A 19,079-nucleotide genomic window follows, 5' to 3' on the forward strand; every position below is an offset into this window, starting at 1 on the left:
ACTGTATTAGGCATTACTTACACTACCTCGTTATTTCAGAACAAACCTATGAGTAGGCATAGTATTTTACAAATGAGGGGGTTGAGGTTAAGTAATGTGCACGGTCACATAGCTTGTCAGCAACAGATTGTGACTTTGGATTCAAGTCTGCTCGTCTCTAAAACCCGCTGTTAGGTGTGAGCAGCACCCCTGCTCCCAATTATTGGAGAGAATATCTAGACGCACATCCAGAAAAACTTCCCGGTAGCAGAACGCGGAGAACCTTCACCTCAATTCTTGCAGCTGCAGCGATGGGGAAAGGTGATCATGCCCTTGGCAGTCGCGCCAAGAGCCAGCCTATCTATGGACCGACCACAGATTCCTTTGGCCGGGGAGCTGCCGGATTTGGGTGCCAGGCTTCCCACCCAAAAATAATCTTCTTTCTCTGAGGTTGGGGGCTAAGGAACAGTTACAGACAAATAAGCACCCGTGAGGGGAACAGGTGACGTGGGTTCGAAGGTGCATCTTGCGGCGAGCATTCCCCAGCCCCTGTCCCAGCCCTTCCTGGGAAAAGGTCGCCCCACTATACTCAGGGCAAGGTCTAGCCTGGCGCGGCGGTGCAGCACGAAGCACGCAGGAGGGGGCGCAGCTCCGAGTCTGGGCAACCTTGAGCGCGTCCTCCCCTCCCCCTCCGCTCCCCGCCGCCGCCTCCTTTCTCCAGCCGCCCCGCGGCCCCGCGGCCCCTGAGCTCGCGTGCGCGCGCGTGCGCTTGCCTGCTTCCTGCCGCCGTCGCCGAGGCGCAGGCCATGGCGACCTGCTTTCGGCTGCAGAGCTGCGGGGCCCAGCGCCTTTCGCAGGTGGCTTCCGTCCGCGGTCCCTGTCCCCGCGCCGGCCGTCTGGGGCTCTCTGTGCAGCCCAGGCCGGGCCCGGCCCCGCTCCGCGGCTATGGCCGGGGCCCGGCGGGCCTCCCCGCGGCGGTGCTGCGCACCGACGGCTTCGTGGGCGGCCGCTGGCTTCAGGCCCCCGCCACCTTCCCCGTGCACGACCCGGCCAGCGGCGCTTCACTGGGCGAAGTGGCCGACTGCGGGGCGCCCGAAGCCCGCGCCGCCGTGCGCGCCGCCTACGAGGCTTTCTGCAGCTGGAGGGGGGTCTCGGCCAAGGTGAGAGTGCACGGGTTGCAAGGGGCAGGGCTGGTCGGGGAACAGAGGGGCTTTGCCCCAACGTAAACTAGCCGCGCCACTTCTTCTCCCCAATTTCCCCGGGTACACAATGCGGAAGGTCGCGGAAACAAGAAAGGAGACGAACAAATACATTTAGAGCGTCGGCTTTGTGCCAGGCAGTGTGCCAGGCGCTAGGGACACGGCCCCAGTCCTCAAGCCTTATGAAGCATACTGTCCTTTAAGGGAGACAGAACACGAGCACGTAATTGCAGGTGAGCTGAGTGTTACAATGAACAATACATGAGGCCCGATCGTGTTCTGGTGAGGGAAGACGGTCAGGGAAGGTGAGAGAGCACCTGTGGCTCTCAAATACCTCCCCTGCTGCAAGGAGAGCACGCGGGAAGCTGCTGTGGTGGTCCAGAAAACAGCTGGTCATGCCCTGGGCTAAAGTAGAGGAATTAGGGATGGCGAAAACTATAGAAACAGTCAGGCTTTGTGATTGGCTTTGGAGGGCAAAGGAGGAGTCCAGGATGACACCGGCCCAGGATGACAGCCCTGGTTTTCAGTATGAGTGGATAAGCAGAAAAAGGAGCCCTGGTGGCACAGTGGTTTGTTGCTGAACAGCTAACCGAAAGGTCAGAGGTTCTAGTCCACCAGCTGCTCCCCGGGAGAAAGATGTGGCAGTCTGCTTCCAAAAAGCTTACAGCCTTGAAACCCTATGAGGCAGTTCTACTCTGTCCAGTAGGTCGCTATGAGTCAGAATGGACTCCCTGGCAAAGGGTTTGGTTTGGGTTTTGGATAATCAAAAAACCAAACCAGTTGCTATAGAGTCCATTGGTACTCATGGCGACCCCATGTGTGCAGAGTAGGACTGTACTCCATAGGAATTTCAAGGCTTTGACCTCTTGGAAGCAGATGGCACAGGCCTTTCTTCCAAGGTACCTCTGGGTATGTCCAAACTGCCAGCCTCTGGCTTAGCACTTAACCATTTGTGCCACCCGTAGATGCTGATGTTTGTTGGCTTCGAGAACACTGGAGAATTGAGGTGGAAGGGGTCAGATGGGAAGTAAGAAGAAGACAACTTAAGAGGTTTTTTTCCCTCCGTTTATTATAGCACATCTTGAAATTGAGAGATTTTTAAGCCAGCTCAGTGAAATCATTTTCCCCTATGCTTCAGAGTCCTCCCTCTGAGGGAACACATACAGCAAGTGGTCCAAGTACCAGAGAGCCCAATATCAGATTATTTACTGAGGGTCTGTTATATGCTATGCAGTATTGGAGGTGCTGGGATAGATACATCAGTTAATAAAACCAAAACAAAAATTCCTGTTCTTGTGGACCTCATATGAGGGGGTAGTTGAAGGTTATCTTAGTCATCTAGTGCTACTATAATAGAAATAGCACTAAAGAAGTGGATGGCTTTAACAAACAGAAATTTATTCTCTCACAGTCTAAGAGGCTAAAAGTCCAAATTCACGGTGACAGTTCCTGGGAAAGGCTTTCTCTGTTGGCTGTGGGGGGAAGGTCCTTGTCATCAATCTTCCTCTGGTCTAGGAGCTTCTCAGTGCAGAGACCCCGGGTTGCAAAGGACACAGTCTGCTCCCGGGCGCTTCTTGGTTGGTGCTGTGAGGTCCTTCTCCTCTCCGCTTGATTCTTTTATTGAGATTGACTCAAGATACAACCTAATCCTGTAGATCAAGTGGTCTCATTAACATAACTGCCTCTAACCCTGTCTCTTTAACATCGTAGAGGCTAGGATTTACAACAAATAGGATAATCATATCACAAAATGGTGGACAACCACATAGTATTGGGAATCATGGCCTAGCCAAATTGACACACATTTTGCGGGGGACGCAATTCAATCCATAACAGAGGTTAAGCAATACACATAAAATACAAGTAAATAAGTGTGTTAGAAGCGATCAAAGCTACGAGAGAAAAAAGTAGAGCTGGGTAAAGGGCATTGTGGGCCAGAGGCAAGACCAACATGCGGTATAACAGAGGACTGAATAGTCAGTTTTCCAAAGAGGATATTCCAATGGGCAATAAGCACATGAAGAGGTGCTCAATATCCCTAGTCTTGGAAATGCAAATGTTATGGATGGAACTGTGTCCCCAAAAATAGGTGTTGTAAATCCTAACGTCTATGCCTGTGGTTATAAATCCATTTGGGAATGGGTTGTCTTTGTTACGTTAATGAGGCAGGATTAGTGTAGGGTATATCTTGAGTCAATCTCTTTTGAGATAGAAAAGCAATTAAACAAGGGAGCAGAGCAGAGATGGGCAAGAGAGAGAACAAGCCACGTGAAGATTGCCTAGAAGCAGAATCTCAAAGACAAGGACCTTCCTCCAGAGCCCACAGAGAGAGAAAGCCTTCCCCTAGAGCCGGTACCTTGAATTTGGACTTCTAGCTTCCCAAACTGTGAGAAAATAAATTTGTGTTAGTTAAAGCCATCTACTTGTGCTATATTTGTTATAGCAACAGTAGATAACTAAGACAGCAAATCAAAACTACAACGAGATACCACTTTACGTCCACTAAGATGACTATAACAAAACAAGTAAAAAGAAAACAACAGGTGTTGGCGAGGATGTGGAGAAATTGGATCCCTCATCCATTGCTGGTGGGAATGCAAAATGGTGCATCCACTGTGGAAAACAGTTTGGCGAGTCCTCAAAAAACGAAACGTAGAGTTACCATATGACCCAGGAATTCTACTCATAGGAATATACCCAAAAGAATTTAAAACAGGGACTTCAATAAATACTTGTACACAAATGTTTGTAGCAGCACTGTTCACAATAGCCAAAAAGTGGAAACAGCCCACATACAGATCAACAGATGAATGGATAAACAAATTGTGGACACAATGGGACATTATTCAGTCATAAAAAGGAATAAAGTGCTACAATGTGGATGAACCTCGAAAACAGGCTAAGTGAAAGAAGCCAGGCAGAAGAAGCCACATATTCTATGATTCCATTTGTATGAAATTTCCAGAATAGGTAAATTCATAGAAACAGTGAATTGGGAATAGAGGTTAACTGCTTAACGGGCATGGGGCTTCTTTTTGGGGTGATGAAAATGTTTTAGAACTAGATAGAGATGGTGGGCTTCACGATATGGTGAATGTACTAAATGTTACTGAATTGTTCATTTAAAAAAAATGTTAATTTTATGTGAATTTCACAATTTACATAAAAAAAAAGATACATATAAATAATGTCATCCTGGTAGGCCTCATTGAAGACATGAGCTACAAAGACCAAAGGAGGCAAGGGAATTCAGCTAGAGCAAAAGGACTGAGTTAGGAGCATGCCTGCTGTGTTTTACGAACAGCAAGAAAGCCCGAGTGGGCTGAGCAAGGGGGAAGAGTTGTGGGACGGGGGTCAGAGAGATAAGGGAAGGAGGGGACTGGATCACGTGGGCCATTTCAGGGTTTTAAGCAGAGAAGGACGTGATCTGAATTGCATTTTCAAAGGATACTCAGGCCTTAGTGTTGAGAATAGACTGAAGGGGGAATGTATTCATTTTCTAGAGCCTGTGTAATAAATTAACACACACTTGATGGCTTAGAACAACAGAAATTAATTCTCTCACAGTTGTGGAGGCCAGAAGCCTGAACTCCCTCAGCGCTCCCTCCACAGGCTTTGGGGAAGATTTCCTTCTTGGCTTTTTCCAGCTTCAGGTGGCTGTGGGCGTTCCTCAGTGTCTCTTGTTTGAATCACTCCAGTCTCTGCCTCCGTGCTCATGTTGCTTCCTGGGCTTCTGTCTGTGGTTCTCTTTTAAGGACACTTGTCATTGGATTTAGGGCCCACTCAGAAAATCCAGGGTGATCTCATATTAAGATCCTTAACTTAGTTACATCTACGAAGACTTTTTTTCCAAAGAAGGTCCTATCCGTAGATTCCAGAGATGAGGACGTGAACATATTTTTGGGGGTCCACCATTCAACCCACTACAGGCAACAGTGGTGGAAACAGAGACCTTTTAGGCAGTTACTGCAGTTATTTAGGTGGAAGATAGTGATGACTTGAACTAGGACGATAGCAGTGGAGGAAGTGAAGAGTGGTCCTATAAGGGATATAGTTTGAATGTAGAGCCAACTAGATGCACTGACAGATAATAGTGGGATGTAAAAGAAGAGGGGAGTCATAACTCCAGGGCTTTTGGCCTTAAACAACTAGTATGGAGTTACCAGCAGCTAAGATTGGGGAAAGGGACGAGTGAGAGGCATCATTGGGGTGAGAAACGGGAGTTTACTTTTAGAGATGTTAAGCCTAAGATGTCTGTCAGATGCCCCAGTGAGGATGTAGAGTAGGCGGTTAGACAGATAAGTTTGAGAGCAAGACCTGGGCTAGTGTCTTAGATATCTTGTGCTATTATAACAGAAATACCATAAGTGAATGGCTTTAACAAACTGAAATTTATTCTCTCACAGTCAAGGAGGCTAAAAGTCTGAATTGGGGGTGTCGGCTCCAAGGGAAGCCTTTCTCTCTCTGTTGGCTCTGGGGGAAGGTCTTTGCCCTTAATCTTCCCCTGGTCAAGGAGCTTCTGAGCGCAGGTACCCCCGGTCTGATGGACATGCTGTGTTCCTGGCACTACTTTCTTAGTGGTATGAGGTCTCTCTGCTCACTTCTCTCTTTTATATCTCAAAAGAGATCGACTCAAAGTACAACCTAATCTTGTAGATTGAGCCCTGCCTTATTAACATAACTGCCTCTAATCCTGCCTCATTAACAGCACAGAGGTAGGATTTGCAACACATAGGAAAATCACATCAGATGACAAAATAGTGGACAGTTGCACAATACTGGGAATCATGGCCTAGCCAAGTGGACACAGATTTTGGGGGGCCATAATTTAGTCCATCACAGCTAAAGATGGAGATATGGAAGTTGTATGCAAGTGCATTTGAAGCTAGGGGAGTGACGGGATAAACAGGAAGCGAGTGTGGACGTGAACTGATTGCTGGGCCCTCCGGCATCATTTTGGGGTCTCACAGACATCAAGACCACCATGTACCAATGTTACATGGCGGGCATCCAGCGTGCTCTTCCAGTCCTGTCTCGGGCTCAGTAGTTATTTGGAGAAGTCAGGGCTGATGTTGGGGCCTCTCATTGATGCTGGCAACATCACACTGTTCAGATCACACCACCCATTCAAATGTCGATGTCTCGTGAACATCAATGTGATGTTAGCTTCTGCATACAAGGGCTCAGGTGTTCTCAGCGGGCCTGGTTTGACATTCCTTTATTCTTCCTTCTTGAAAGGAGGGGTGTGTTTGGACCCTGGAAAATCTTACTGAGGAATACAATGACGTTGGCTTCCCCAAAAGCCTTCCTTAGGAAGAGGGACCCACATCGCAGCTAGCATAGTGTTGCAGTAAATGCAGTCGGTGAGGCAGCTTCTGAACTTCACCTCTCTCAGCCTCTGGTCCTTGCTGTCTTTCTTCTGGGTCTGCTTTCAGCTCCCTTCTCTAGGCCCATCTACATCCCAGGTGTTCTTGAAGGTCTGGCTCATGTGCTGTTCCTGCCCTGGGGCCTGTCAGACCACACAGCCTTCCGTTACTCTCCCGTTTCTGAGCCCACAGTGCTGGTCCATATGCCTTGTCTTGTACTTTCCATTGATAGCTTCTGCACTGCCTCACATCTTCGTTTTCAGTTCTCATATGTTTTGTGACCTCTGTTTCCCTACATGAAGACTCCTAAAGAGCAGGGAGTGGGAAAGAAAAAAACCCAAAAACTAACCTGTTGCCATTGCATCGATTGAACTCATGGCAACCCCACGTGTATCAGAGTGGAACTGTGTTCCCTAGGGTTTTCTTGGCTGAAATCTTTACTGATGCGGAGTACCAGGCCTATCTTCCACAGTGCCGCTGGGTGGGGTTTGAATAGCTAACCTTTAGGTCAGTAGTCAAGAGCAAACCATCTGTGCCACCTAGGGAGTGGAAGGGACCTGATATTTAATGACCACTTTTTTATAAGCTAAAAGGAGCCCCAGTGGTACAGTGGTTAAAGCGATTGACTGCTAACTGAAAGGTCAGTGGATGGAAACCACCAGTGGCTCCTCGGGAGAAGGATATGGCAGCCTGCTTCCGTAGAGGTTTACAGCCTTAGAAACCACCCTGTGGGGTCACTATGAGTCGGAATCAACTCCCGACAGTGGATTTTTTGGTTTGCTTCTAAGCTAAAGTATTAAGTTTACTGTAGCTGCTGCTGTTACGGATTATCACAGACTTAGTGGCTATAAACAATACAAATGTATTCTCTGATATTCTTAGAGATCAGAGTCTAAACTGGACCAGCAGGGTTGTGTTCCTTCTGGAAGCTCTAGGGAGTATTCCATCTCTTTGCCCATTCCAGATTCTAGAGGCTGCCCACATGTATTGGCTCATGGCCACATCACTCCAGCCTCTTCTTTTGTCATCACATTGCCTTCTCTGACTGATGCTCCATCCTCTCTCTTCTAAGGACCCTTGTGATTACACTGGGCCCGCCCTGATAATCCAGGACAATGCCCTCCACTCAAGATCCTTAACTTAATCACATCCGCAAAGTTCATTTTACCATGTAAGGTAATATTCAGAGATTCCAGGGATTGGGATACGGTCATCTTTGGGGGGCCGTTATTGTGCCTCCCACAGCTAGACACAGTTCTTGGTGCTTTACCAGTTGCCGTTGAGTGGACTCTAACTCATGGCTACTCGTGTGTGTCAGAACTGTGCTGCACAGGATTTTTTTCTATAGCTGATTTTTTGGAAGTAGATCAGGAGGCCTTTCTTCTGAAGTGCCACTGGATAGACTTGAACCAGCAGCGTTTCAGTTAGCAGCCAAGTACGTTAACCTTTTGCACCACCCAGGGACTCCTTTTGGTGCTTTACGTGTATTTTATTGAGTACCATCCATCACTTCTGGTCAAGCGGAGCATCTGAGGTTTGAGCCCCACGGTTGAGCCCCACGAGACTCGGTCCACTGTGAGGCCTCCCAGGAACCACATCTGAGCCTTTCCCATCCGCACTGCCCCATGGGCCTTGCATACCAGGCCTGATTTGTTGCCTCTGCTGGTTTCTATGTACAACTTGGACATTGTGTTTTCTACCAGCAAGCAGAATCTACTTTTTATCCTTACAGCCCTGATGCTGTTTCATGCCCTTTTCTCACTCTCTGTTTAACTGTGGTGCTGGTAAGGGTTGAATTGCATTCTCCAAAAGATATTTTGAAGTCCTAACCCCTGTACCCATGAATATGACGTTGTTGGGAAATAGGGTCTTTGCAGATGTAATTAGTTAAGATGAGGTTGTTCTAGATTAGGTTGGGTCCTAATCCAATAGGAATGGTCCTGGAGGCACCTTGGAAGAAAGGCCTGGTGATCTGTTCCAGAAAGATCACAGCTATGAAAACCCTGTGGGGCGCAGTTCTACTCTGCATACATGGGGTCACCGTGAATCAGATTTGACTCAATGGTAGCTGTTTTTTTAAATCCAATACGAGTGGTATTTTTATAAAAAGAAGAGACGAGACGTACAGAGACACAGAAGGGAAACGGCCATGTCATTGCAGAGGCTGAAACTGGAGTTAAGCTGCTATAAGCCAAGGAATGCCTGGGACCACCAGAAGCTGGGAGAGGCAAGGATCCTCCCCTAGGGCCTTCAGAAAGAGCATGGCCTTGCTGACACCCTGAATTTGGACTTCTAACATACAGAACTGTGAGACAGTAAGTTCTCTTCTTTAAAGACACCTGGTTTGTGGTACTTTGTGACAGCAGCCTAGGAAACAAATACAGATCCTTTATCCCTAGCAGCCCATTTACGCAGATATTTGATTTCTTTCTTTCTGCAAGGGCCCCTAGGTTTTAATCTTTCATCTTTCACCCAGAATAACCAGGAGCACACTGGACTATAGTCATCAGATTCTGAACTGCATAGCACAGAGAGGAGGTAAACAAAATGTAATTACTGTAGTTATATTGTTTTAGAAATACTGATACCTCTTCTCCAGGGGCTTGAGGTTTAGAGGCCTTAATCTCAACAACACCTTTGAGAGGCAACAAGACAGCTTGTTAGCCTGTCCAAAATAGGGAAGGGAAAGAAGCCAGGGAAAGACTGCTGGTGGTGTTTATATATCCTCAGGATCTCTGTTCACCAGTGGAATACGAAAATAAATAAAATCGCTAGACCTGCTGAATGGGTTAGAACGTCAGAAGGATAAGCCAGGTTTGTGCATTGAGGCGTGCAGTCATTAAAATAGAAAACTATATCTTTGTGGTAAGATTAAAGTTATTCATATTTATCATAAATAATAATAGCTTTTGTGATTTATGGCCTGGTTTTTTATTTACATGCCTATAGGAGTCCCTGGGTGCTGCAAAGAGATAACCTGTTTGGCTGCTAGCCAGAAGGTGGGTGGTTCGAGTCCACCCAGAGGCACCTCAGAAGAAAGGCCTGCTGACCTGCTTTCAAAAACTGAGCCACTGAAAACCCTGTGGAGTACAGTTCTACTCTGACACACATGCGGTTGCCATGAGTCAGGGCCAACTCGACTGCAACTAACAGGCCTATAGATCCAACTTGCAATTGGATCTTTGTTATCATTTATCAAAGAAGTACCAATACATTTCGCCCCAGAATGAGTCCATGCAACTAATATTTTAGGAAACTGAAGGTTATTTAATCGTCTGTCTTACACTCGGCATTTCATTATTTTCCACCTTTTCATTTCTTTTCAGGAAAGGAGTTCATTACTTCGGAAATGGTATGACTTAATGATAAAAAATAAGGATGACCTTGCCAAGATAATCACAGCTGAAAATGTAAGTGCTAAGTCCTGGTTTGCTACCCTAAGAAGCTGTTCAGGGATTCTTAGCCTCAAGTTTGAGAAATCTTCTGCTTCCTGTAAGATGTGGAATCACCTTGCCAAAAGCAGTTTGGCCTTGGTTCTCGGTTCTCTCTAGCCATACTAAGACCTGAGGCTAATGAGTGGGGGCTGACCACATCACCAGGGACCACTTGGAGGCCTGATGCTAATGAAGCCTCAGGAGGCATGACGTAATCTGTCATGGCCATGTGATGAGGCTGATAAGAGCCCTGAACCCTGAGGCTCAGATGGAGCTTCCTGGTTGTTACCATGCACGGGGAAGGGGTGCGTGTCCCTCTTTGGGACATGGAAGTTCTAGACCTTACCCTATATGTCTCTTTGTTTGTATCCTTTTTAGTTTAAATAAATCTGTGGTCATAAGTTTGGTATACACTCTGTGAGATTCTCTGAGGTGTTCCAGCGAATTAATGAGCCCACAGGGGCAGTGAGAGCCAGTAGGGGCTGACATACCTTTTTTTTTTTTTTGTGGTTTAGGTGAAAGTTTACAGCTCAAGTTAATTTCTCATACAAACATTTATACACATATTGTTATGTGACAGTAGTTGAAATCCCTATAATGTGACAGCACACTCCCCATTTCCACCCCGGTTTCTTGTGTCCATTCAACCAGTTCCTGTTCCTTCCTGCCTTCTCATCCTGCCTCTGGACAGGAACCGCCCATTTGGTCTCATTTATCTGCTTGAACTAAGAAGCACACTCTTCATGAGTATTATTTTATGTGTTATGTAGTCCAGTCTAATCTCTGTCTGAAGAGTGTGCTTGGGAAATGGTTTTAGTTCTGAGTTAATATAGTGTCTGGGGGCCAGGGCTTCAGGGGTTCCTCCAGCCTCAGTCAGAAAATGAAGTCTTTTTGCGTGAATTTGAGTTCTGCACCACACTTTTCTCCTGTTCCGTCAGGGACTCTATCGTGTTCCCTGTCAGGGTGGACATTGATGGTAGCCGGGCACCATCTAGTTCTGGTCTCAGGCTGATGGAGTGTCTGGTTTATGTGGCCCTTTTGTCTCTTGGGCTAATACTTTCCTTGTGTCTTTGGTGTTCTACATTCTCCTTTGCTCTGGGTGGGCTGCGACCAATTGATGCATCTTAGGAGGCCGCTCACAAGCTTTTAGGACCCCAGTGGTATCTGCCTTTTTGGCAGCCTGGAAGAACATGTCCTTTTCATGTGTGAGCTCTGACCTAGCTCTGGGTGGCTAGGGCTGAAAGACTGTGTCCATCTAACTTGAGAGCTCTGACCCAGCTCTGTATGGCTGGGGCTGGGAGAGGGTGTGTCATGTGAGCAGCTGGTGACAAGGAGTGAGAAGTTGGAAGGTGAGGACTGGATCCATTTCCACACTTTGGGAATTGGATTTGTGCTGATCCTTAACACACAATTGGCAGTGAAAGGGGGGCGTTGCCCGCTGTGCCCCCTGTTTTAGTGCACCTCCCCTCAGTGTTCTGTAGCTAAAGAAAATGTGAATTCCTTGTCTAGTTATCAGGTATCAGATAATCAGCATGCAAGTCACAAACTTTTTCTAATTAACTAAGCCTGGCACTTAGACTTGCTAAAACTAAATCATATGTTCTAGTTTATTCAATAATATGCAGAAAATAGATTTTGGGAGAACTGTGTGGGTGCTACTTTTTCACTATTCCATTTTTTTTTTTTCCTACATGACTGTTTTTGGTTCATTTTTCTTGTTTTTGTACACTTAAACTGTGCCATTCATTCTTCCATAGCTATAATAAAGCACGTCACGCTGTGGTCACATCATGGTCACAATGTTTAGAAGATACCGAAAAGAGAAGGAATTATAAGACCAGTTCTAGGTGCCGCCTCCTAATTTGTAAACATATTGAGAATGCAAATGACTTTATTGTGGTTTAGGGCAGTACAGCCATGCTCATAGCCATTATCATTTGTAGTTCGGGTTTATAAGACTCACACCAACTCTGTGGAGTTTGTAATGCTCTCATCTGGAAGTGGACACTTTTCTATGCTGCTTGCTGTCTTGAAGAATTTAGATGCACAAGTCAGGCTTTTGTATTAAAAACCAAACCATTGCCATCGAGTTGACTCCCACTCGCCGTGACCCCACAGAGTAGAACTGCGCTCCTTGGGGCTTTCAGTGGTTGCTTTTTCAGAAGTAGACCTCCAGGCCTTTCTTCCAGGGTGCCTCTGAGTGGACTCAAACCTCCCACCTTTTAGTCAGCAGCCAAGTACATTAACCATTTGCTCCACCCAGGGACTCCATTTTTGGTATTAGAAGATAACACGTGTCATTTTCTGATTTAATTTTAGGGAAAGCCGCTGAAGGAGGCCCAGGGAGAAATTCTCTATTCCGCCCTTTTCCTAGAGTGGTTTTCGGAGGAAGCCCGCCGCATATATGGAGACATCATCTATACCCCAGCGAAAGATAAGAGGAGCCTGGTCCTCAAGCAGCCTGTGGGCGTGGCCGCTGTCATCACTCCAGTACGTGGCAGCATCAGCAGGATCCTGGGGCAGGAGGCGGGGTTGGGACACGGGAAACGATTCTTTTTTTTGTTACCTATGTCATCTGTTCTTGGTTCCCTGATTCCTTTGCTGGACACTGAGGTGTATTTCCTGGTCCTCTGTGATACTTAATATAAGGTGTGGAGCCAGTGACTGGGAAAACCTGCTTTCCAGTGCCTGTGGATATGGGGTAATCCCAGAGGGCTTTTCTGGCTGGGCATAAAGGCTTTCTCCTAGCATTGCCTAGCACCTCTGGAAAGACCTTCCGGTATTTATCATTTTTCTAAAAGACTCAGATATGACACTTTTTTTTTTTAATTCCAAAGCTGACTTTTTTATTGTTTTATTGTGGTGAAATATGTATAACAAAACCTTTGCCAGTTCAACATTTTTTACACATGCAATTCAGGAACATTGATTAAATTCATCCTGTTGTGCAGGCATCACCAGTGTTCATTTCCAGATTATCCCACCACCAGCTATGGAAACTCAGGGTCCCTTCAGCACTGACTCCCCTCCTCCATTCTCCCACTGAACACCACCAGTAAACTTTGGTTTCTGTATATTTGCCTAATCTACATATTTCTTGTAAGAGGGATCATATGCTATTTTTCCTTTTGTGACAGATTTATTTCACTCAGAATAATGTTTTCTAGGTTCATCCGTGACACATTTTTTAATGTGGCGTATTCTCTAAGATTGTGTGTTTAATGTGTGGTTATCATCAACAGCTAAGCATTTGTGTCCCTTCTCAGCAGGCACCGGGCCAGGTTCTGTAGGTGGAATGAGCTAAGAAATAAGATATTTGTGTCTGCCTGGAAGAGGCTGCAATATACTTGTTGGGGGCCCACCTTACTCATTGTTAACCCTTGTTGAACCTACGTGCTACTTGGTCTCATATTAACTTCTCTATCGACGGCACTGGGTTTTTTATAGTATCTGCTAGCTGGTCTCAAGGCCACTTTTCTTTCCCTGCACAGAGTAGTTACAGATGCCATCCTTCTTACTGCCTAGACTGGCTAGGTTGGACTCAGAACTATTGTTTACTAGTCGTGTGACTCTGGGCAAATTACTTAACTAATCTCAGTTTTCCCAAACCTGCAAATGAAGACGATAATACCAACCTCATTGGGTTGTGATAAGGATTTAGTTAATTATAATTTTCAAGTGCTTAGAACAGTACTTGGCACAGAATAAGTGCTGTATATTTGTTAAAATAAAATATTGTTCTTGTGTGTGTGTGTGTGTGTGTGTGTGTGGAGAGAGAGGGAAATAGTAAATCATCTGCTGTTTTTAAAATCACCTCTGCTTATGTTCTAGAAGTCTGTAGCTCAGGAGCCATCAAACTATGGCTGATAGGCCAAATCCAGCCTGCTGCTTGTTTTTGTAAATAAAGTGTTATTGGAACACATTCACGCTTGTTCGTGTATGTATTGTCTATGGCTGCTTTCGCACTACAACCACAGAGTTTGAGTACTTTTGACAGAGATTATGTCCCCCGAAGCCTTAAATATTTACTATCTGGCTCTTTACAGAAAAAGTTCTCTGACCCCTGGTATACATAACATTGTACTATATATGAAGCTCTGAAAACATTTCCTGTCTTTGTGCCTTTGTCTCCCAGCCTCTCAAGTTGGCAGGTGACAGGTGTCCTGAGAGCTCACCTCTGCGAGAGCCAGAGAACAGCTTTGCCAATCAGTTGGGCAGTGAAATGTATTGACTGACTTCCTTTGGGCTAGTGGGGCAATCTTTCCTCTGACATATTTCCTCTGCTTTATAACCCCAGTGGAATTTTCCCAGTGCCATGATTACCCGGAAGGTGGGGGCTGCCCTGGCAGCTGGCTGCACTGTAGTGGTGAAACCTGCTGAAGACACGCCCCTCTCTGCCCTGGCCCTGGCTGAGGTGAGTCTTTCTCCCTATGTTTGTACAGAGCTGACAAGGTCTAAAAATAGGTATTTATCTGGGACAGCAGGAAGCCATTTTGCTGCCTCCTTCTTTGCATCTCATACTGTATGGTCTCGTTTTCATGGATTGAGGATTTTTTTAGTCAGATGTTGCTCTTTTTAGAAAAAATTGGGTGGGGGGATTGTCTGACAGCTGTAGGCAGTGTCCACCATTGTCATTACATAGGCAGTCCTAGAGTATGACTGTAGTGTGGGAGTCTGTCACATATAAGAAACCCCTATTTACCACTCCCTTCCCAATTCTATCAGTGTTCATCTGGAGCCTGTCTTTCTTCTCCTTAAAAACATCTAATGGCTTTTCACTTCTCATGTCAGAGTAAAATTCGAACTTCTAAGGAGCCCTGGTGGCGCAGTGGTTAAAGCGATCGACTGTTAACCAAAAGGTCGGTGGTTTGAAACCCCAGCTGCTCCATGGGAGAAAAATGTGACAGTGTGCTTCCATAGAGATTTACAGCCTTGGAAACCCTGACGGCAGTGGAGTTTTTTTTTGTTTGTTTTGGTGGCCCTCAAGGCTCCAAAAGATGGGCCACTGCCCTCATTGCCCCTCTGACCTCATCTGTTACTGTCCCCCTACTCATCCACCCCGGCCACTCCAGTCTCTTCTGCTCATTGGACCAGGACAGGCTCACTCCCTACTCAGGCCTCTTCATGTGCTCCTCCCTCTGTCTGAAAGCTCTCTCCTCGGATCTCCCTGTGACTTGCTTCATCATGCCTTCACTCAAGTGCCACCTTCTCAGGGAGGGACTTCCTGGCTTCCATGTTTAAAAATTACCTCTTGCACTCCTGATCCTCCCTCTCCACTTTGTTGTTGTCATTTTCCATAGCACTTAACGCCATCCAACATACCAGATATTTATTTGTTTTAATAATCACCTGCTGCCACTAGAATGTAGGCTCTGTGGAGACAGGGACTTTTATCTGTGTATTCACTGCTACATTCCAGAGCCTATACAGCAGTGCCTGAATATAGGAGACACTCAGTGAATATTTGTGGAAAGATGGAAGGAAAGAAGGAGGAAGGGAGGCAGTGAGGAAGGAAGAGAAGAAGAAAGGAGAGAAGGGATTCACAATTAAAACCCAGAGCCACTCATTAAGTTGGATGTCAATGTTTTACCTCCTTACCTCAGCCTTTCCTGTGTCAGAGCCCCCTTCTACTTTTAGTTCCATGGGCTGCTACTTTTCCTCTTGTCCTGTGGTCAGGTAAAGGAGCTCCCATAAGCCCAGACATAGCCATCATCGTGGCAACTGTACTTGCTGTTCTCAGCTCTCAGGGACCCCATGCAGCTCCAGACTCGGTGACTAAAAGCGTCTTTCCTGAAGGGGCATGTCACCAAAGGACACCTTATATCAGAGGCAACTCGTTCATTTGAGCCATTCCGTAATGTAAACTGGAGGGATGCCTTTTTTTAGATGCGCTATTATTATACTATCTCTGTACTTTACCTTTTTCCTGTGTGATGTGTGAGTTAACCTTTTTATTAGATTCTTTAGGTATAGATGAAAAATGTTAATTAAGGGTGTATTTTCTACAGATTATGGTGTTTAGAACCCACAGTGATCTATGACTGTTCGATTCCACCTGGTTACGAAATGTATTTGAAAGTACACATCTATATTGATTGGAAAGGTTAAGGACCACATTTTTTAAAAACCTCAGTGAACTGAGAGAAGAGATTATTTCAAACGAAAAAATGCCTCTTCTTAGACCTACAGAAAATAACAGGTTGTTGCTGAAGACCTAGAAACCCTGAGATTTCTCTAGGAAACAGGATTTCTCCAGCACCTGGCAAGGCACTTAGCCCTGCTTTGCCTTGTTCTTTCATCCTCAGAATAATCATGAGGTACTTGCATCTCCTCAATATTTCTTTTGTATTGTAAGATGAAACACGGATACAGAAAAAACCACATCAAACAAATTTATAGCTTAGGGAATGAACATAAGTTAAACATCCTTGTAACCACCACCTCGTCAAGAAATAGAACTTTGTCAGGACTCCCTGCGCCCTGCTTGAATTCCACTGCGTCCCTGCCTCAGCAAGTCCCTCTGTCCTGATTTTTATACAAATCACTTCTTTTTATAGCTTCATCACTCACGTGTACATCTTGTTCATTTTTTATTTTATTTTTTATTGTACTTTAGGTGAAGGTTTACAGAACAAACTAGTTTCTCATTAAACAGTTACTACACATATTGTTTCATGATATTGGTTAGCAACCCCACGACATGTCAACACTCGCTTCTCAACCCTGGGTTCTCTATTACTAGCTTTCCTGTTCCCTCCTGTCTTCTAGTCCTTGTCACAGGGCTGGTGTCTTTAGTCTTTTGTCTTGTTTTATGGACCCGTTCATTCTTTGGCTGAAGGGTGAACCTCAGGAGTGACTTCATTACTGAGCTAAAAGGGTGTCTGAGGGCCATACTCTCAGGGTTTCTCCAGTCTCTGTCAGGTCAGCAAGTCTGGTCTTTCTTTTTGTGTCAGAATTTTTACATTTTTCTCCAGCTCTGTCCAGAACCCTCTACTGTGATTCCTGTCAGAGCAGTGAGTGGTGGTATCCAGGCACCATCTAGTCGTACTGGACTCTGTCTGGTGGAGGCTGTGGTAGATGTGGTCCATTAGTCCTATGGACTAACTTTTCCCTTGTATCTTTAGTTTTCTTCATTCTTCCTTGCTTCCGAAGAGGTAGGACCAGTGGAGTATCCTAGATGGCGGCTCACAGGCTTTTAAGACCCCAGATGTTACTCACCAAAGTAAAATATAGAACATTTTCTTTATAAATTATGTTATGCCAGTTGAGCTGGATGTTCCCCGAGACCATGGTCCCCACAGCCCTCAGCCCAGCAGTTTGGTCCCTGAGGGAGTTTGGTTGTGTCTATGGAGCTTCCATGACCTTGTCTTGTACAGGTTGTGCTGGCTTCCCCAGTATTGTGTACTGTCTTACCCTTCAACAAAGTTACCACTTATCTGTTGTCTGTTAAGTGTTTTTCCATCCCACCCCTCGCCTCCCTTGTAACCGTCAAAGATTGTTTCTTTTTTGTGTGTAAATTGTTCATTTTTTAATTTGTAGTATCTTTCAAGTCCCTTTTTTTGATAAAATAGACATATAAAACAACATTTGCCATTTTTAAGTGTACAGTTCAGTGACATTAAATTACGTCCACCATGTTGTACAATTGTCACCATTGTCCATTTCCAAATTTTTCTGTCACCCTGTCTTAAGTCTTTTAATCTGCAGGTTCTCCTCCATTCTTTTCTTTTACTTGCAGTTTCCTTTTGAGAAAACTGGACATTTGCCCTGTTCTCAGATTGGACTCTGTGCTTTCCATGAATGGACTCTTTGGGCTCCTGTGTTCCTGGGTCCATCGTACACCCTGTTGTTGCCCTCACCGCCCTCACACACAGTTGCTGGCCCCACACAGGCCTTGTAGCTGTCACTGGTTTGTCCCTACCCACTTGTAGTGTGTGGTCTGTCATCTCTTTTAGTTGTACTTGTTGTCTCTGATCTTGTGATTTTGCTATCTAATTGCTCTGTTTTTATGAGAGGATTTAGGGAGATTCAAAAAAACTGCTGCTACACCATCTTCCCAGAATCCCGAGTCAGGTTCATGTAGTAAGTTCATAGTAAATGGGATTCAGGCATTAAGGTAATTCAGAATATGGCTTCTCCAAGGAGAATACCATGGAAAGAGCCCAGACTTTGGGGTCAGACAGCTACTAGGTCACATGCCTAGCTATGGCCTTGGCATGGTTCTTCACCTTCTAAGCCTGCCTTTCTGCATCACTACAATGGAAACAATCTGTGGAAAAGACTTACCCTGTTCCCTGGTGTAGTAGGTGGTCAGGGAATGTTCTCTTTCGCTCCCTTGTCCTTGATTCTACAGGTGAACAAACCAGCTTTTCTCTTGAAATCACCTCTGATTCTGCTTGGGAAAGAAAATGAAGTTTTTTTTCTTTTTTGTTGTTGTATGGGCTTGAAGTTTTATTTTCTTAACATTGTCCTGATTTCTTTGTACTTTTTTTTATTGTTATAAAGTATGTATAACAAAAAATTTGTCATTTTCACCATTTTAAGTGTACAATTCAGTGACATTAATTGCATTCGCCACGTTGTGCAACCATTGCCTCTGTCTGCTGCCAAATGTTTTCCCTCAACCCAAACAGAAAACTGCTTAAGCAATAACTCCCTACTCCCTCACCCCCTAACCCCTGGTCACCACTAATAAACTTTGGTCTCTATGTATTTGCCTGTTGTAGATATTTCATGCAAGTGGGGTCCTATGATATTTTCCTTTTGTGTCTGACTTAACTCACTCAGCATAATGTTTTCAAGGTCCATCCATTCCGGCATAATATTTATCAGGACTTCATTTCTCTTTATGCATGAACATTTAATTTTATGTATATACCACATTTTGTTTATCCATTCACCTGTTGATGGACACTTGGGTTGTTCCCACCTTCGGGCTATTACGAATAACACTGCAGTGAACACTGGAGTAAAATTATCTGTTTGAGTTCCTGATCTCAGTCCTTTCAGGTATATACCTAGGAAAAGAATTGCTGGATCATATGGTAATTCTATGTTTCAGTTTTTAAGGAGTTGCCATACGGTTTTCCACAGCTGCTGCA

General features: G+C 45.3%; 1 protein-coding gene across 1 annotated transcript in view; it reads left to right on the plus strand.

Annotated features, from left to right (window-relative positions):
• The first annotated feature begins 735 nt into the window (after positions 1 to 735).
• The window catches only part of ALDH5A1 (aldehyde dehydrogenase 5 family member A1), a 48,676-nt gene continuing 30,332 nt past the window's right edge, over positions 736 to 19,079 (plus strand). The window contains exons 1-4 of the mRNA XM_049884876.1: positions 736 to 1,139; positions 9,871 to 9,954; positions 12,298 to 12,468; positions 14,276 to 14,392. Of these exons, the coding sequence (XP_049740833.1) occupies positions 786 to 1,139; positions 9,871 to 9,954; positions 12,298 to 12,468; positions 14,276 to 14,392 (726 nt within the window). The 5' untranslated portion in view covers positions 736 to 785. The remainder of the gene's footprint in view (positions 1,140 to 9,870; positions 9,955 to 12,297; positions 12,469 to 14,275; positions 14,393 to 19,079) is intronic.

This window comes from Elephas maximus, chromosome 1 (genome assembly GCF_024166365.1).
Source record: "Elephas maximus indicus isolate mEleMax1 chromosome 1, mEleMax1 primary haplotype, whole genome shotgun sequence".
Taxonomy (NCBI): domain Eukaryota; kingdom Metazoa; phylum Chordata; class Mammalia; order Proboscidea; family Elephantidae; genus Elephas; species Elephas maximus.